Genomic DNA, 3,369 nt, shown 5'->3' with positions numbered 1-3,369 from the left:
TCACCTGTGATTTATCATCTTCTTTATGGCTTTCTTAATATCTCTATTTCTCAGTGTATAGATGGCTGGATTCAGGAGAGGTGTGATGACTGAGTAAAATACAGCAAGAAACTTGTCCAGCCATGTGATGCTGACAGGCGACAGATAGATGAAAATGATAGGCACAAATAATAGTACAACCACTATGATATGGGAGGTGCAGGTAGAGAGTGCCTTTGATGAACCATCTTTTGAGTGAAGCTGAACAGTTATTAGAATGTAAGTGTAAGATATTAGCAACAAAATAAAACAAGCTGTTGCAACAACACCACTGTCAGCATTTATCATAATTCCCAGAGTATCAGTATTGATGCAGGCTAATTTCATCACCAAAGGAATATCACAGAAAAAGCTGTCTATCACTCTAGGTCCACAAAAAGGTAGCTCAAAAATCAGGATCAGTTGACTAATGCCATGCACGAATCCAATGATCCATGATATCACAACCAGCCAGATGCACTTCTGTCTGTCCATGATGCTGGTGTAGTGGAGTGGCTTGCAGATGGCCACATAGCGGTCATAGGCCATTGTTACAAGAAGAACCATCTCATCCCCTACAAAGAAATGCACAAACAGGATTTGGCTCATGCAGCCTCCATAGGAAATTAGTTTATTTTCTTTAACAAGGTCTATGATCAGTTTGGGGGTGGTAACTGAGGAAATGCATAAGTCAATAAATGAGAGATTGGCTAACAGAAAGTACATGGGAGAATGGAGATGATGATCAGTGATGATTAATATCACCACAAAGAGATTGCCTACCACAGTCATCAGGTAGAGGGTAGAAAATGGCAGCAGGAGGAAGATCTGTAGTTCCCTTGAGGTACAAAGTCCTTGGAAAATAAATTCAGTAACCACAGATTGGTTTACTTCTTCCATTTAGTTCTCTGTGCTCCAATGGATTGAAAGAGATGAAGTCTAGAAAAGCATTGCTGTAACAGAAACAGTTTCTTATTTTTCTTAGTCAAATAAGAAGCAAAGAATACAAACTGTATCAGCATTGTATTCAGTAAGATTTACCATAACTGATTCATCTTAGTATATTCTTCCTAATCAAAAAATTTTTCTTAAATATAGGAAAATTCTATATATCACAAAGATAATAATCATGGGATTATAAATGAGTATATTGTCTAAAAATACCAGTAGCAATGACTCTGTTTATATTTAAAACCCTAAAATAAATCTTTTTGTTATTTATTACCTCGGATCAGAGGTAATGTTCCTCAGTTATTATCTGAGCCATATTTACAGCCTCTTCATTTGATTGCCTTAATACCAGAATGATAAGCCATTCATGAATTGTAAACATAAACAGAAAATTTCTAGACATAAGGTCTATTTTGTCTATTTCTATAGGCAAAATCAAATCCAGTGTATTAAAATTTGTGAGAAAAATAGTTCATCAAACAATTTGACAATTTATGTGTCAAAAACATGTTTTCAGCTTTATGACTTTCCTTGAACTTTGGACTCATCCATTTGAGTGTACCACTGAACTATCATATATGACTAGGTCTTGAGGATATTATTTATTGTCATATACTTAGAGCCCTTCAACTCTAAAACATGATACTTCATACAATAGTTTTAATAATTTGTTCATGAATGTTGCTTTCTCTGCCTCTCTACCTTTTCTGTTTCATTTTTCCTTTTTATCTCAATAGTTTTTTTTACTAATTTAATATCTGTACATCTTCATGCTATTTTTACGTTTGAAATTGGAAGGTTAAAATGTTCATAAATTAGGGGATCTTTTTGATTTTCTGTTAAGGACTTAAAACATTATGTTGTGATAATAATCGTGTTTATTGATGTCCTAGGTCAATAAACTGTATGTAGAAGTAAATCTATAGTGAAAAAGAGGTCTCTTTGATTTCAAATTCCCAAAAACACTTCCAGATTATAAAACAAATTATATGAATTTCAATTCTTGAGAAGTCCAGGAAAATTAATGACATTTGTAAAACAAGGTACTTTGCTACTTAAATGCAAGTAAAAATAAGAAAAAAATGAAAAATTTAAGCAGCAAAAATAGATTTATATGGAATTCATTAATTGTGTTCAAAATTGAGTATATTTCTTGTTGAATACCAATGCCATTTTCACACATCTTTTTCAAAAATTTTGTGAAGTCTTAGTGAATTACTATTCTGCTGATATCTGTCACCCTAATTTCACTCCAATTTCTACTAACTACTTTCGTAAGGTATTGTTTGTTTCTTGAGGAACTGGAGAATCTAAAATTCAAAAGTTATCAGTTAACATTAGTGTAAGTTTAGTGGTTTGTATGTACAAAGTTTTTTCTGTGTGAGGAAAATTTGGAACTTTTAAAGTTTACACAAAGTGATCATTAGATGTGAGCTTATAAAACTGCTTTACGTTTTCAAATGTCTTAAGGGCTATTTGGAAGGGAAAACTATAGTCTTATTTTATCAAGTACAGCAATTAAAAATTACAAAAACATGATTAACTTGTGAATGATTTAATACAATGTGCTACTAAAACAAAAGCATATAAACAAACAAAGCTTAAATGAGTAATTGTGATGGTAATTTAAAGCACAACAGTCATTTTGTGATGTACTCACGCTACAACAATCACTTTATTAAGCAGCTCTTCCCTTTTGAATGTTGTTTTCCTAGAATCTGAAGCATTTAATCAGTGTTTCTACTCTGACCGATGTCACTGAGTTGTTTCCTTTCAATATGGCTTATATACACTGACAAGAGTCATGTCTACCTTGGAAAGATTCCCATTTTCCACAATCAACAGGACCATGAAATTGGAAAACGTTTTGCATTCAGATTCCTTGGGGATTCATAGCCTCTAGCTTCCCTTGAATTGAATCCAAGAGCTCAAAAAAAAAAGAAAATTGATTTTTAATTTTATAAATAATTTGCAAATATGAGTTAATATTTTGTATGTTATGACAACTTACAAGCTAAGATAAATAACATGGGCAATGTGATACCTTAGCAGTTAATATCACTTGTTGCCAAGTCTGATGACTTGAGTTAATCCTAGGGATACACAGGGTGGAAGGATAGCAACCACTCACTCAGCTGTCTTCTGATCTCCATATATATTTGTTGCAGGAGAACAAGTCCATATAAATACAGCTCCATTCATAATATATGGACCCACATGAATAATTGTAATAGTTGGTTGAACAAGGGATAAAACATATCTGTAGTTTTAAATTTCACATGCTTATGTAGACAATTATGTCCAGTCCTAGAAATGCCAACAGAGATATTTTTCTTCTTTCTCACTCTCTTTTGATACTTTATGATCAACCCCTACAATACTTATGAATCAGGCACATGA

General features: G+C 32.9%; 1 protein-coding gene across 1 annotated transcript; it reads right to left on the bottom strand.

Moving 5' to 3' along the window:
* LOC101990326 (olfactory receptor 4K3-like) lies at positions 1 to 918 on the bottom strand. The gene has a single exon (XM_005372127.1). The coding sequence runs from the start codon at positions 916 to 918 to the stop codon at positions 1 to 3; it is 918 nt and encodes a 305-aa protein (XP_005372184.1).
* Between the last annotated feature and the right edge of the window lie 2,451 nt (positions 919 to 3,369).

Source organism: Microtus ochrogaster, unplaced genomic scaffold (genome assembly GCF_000317375.1).
Source record: "Microtus ochrogaster isolate Prairie Vole_2 unplaced genomic scaffold, MicOch1.0 UNK200, whole genome shotgun sequence".
NCBI lineage: Eukaryota > Metazoa > Chordata > Mammalia > Rodentia > Cricetidae > Microtus > Microtus ochrogaster.
The sequence above is the reverse complement of the archived record's forward strand: the minus strand, read 5'-3'. Positions and strand labels throughout refer to the sequence as shown.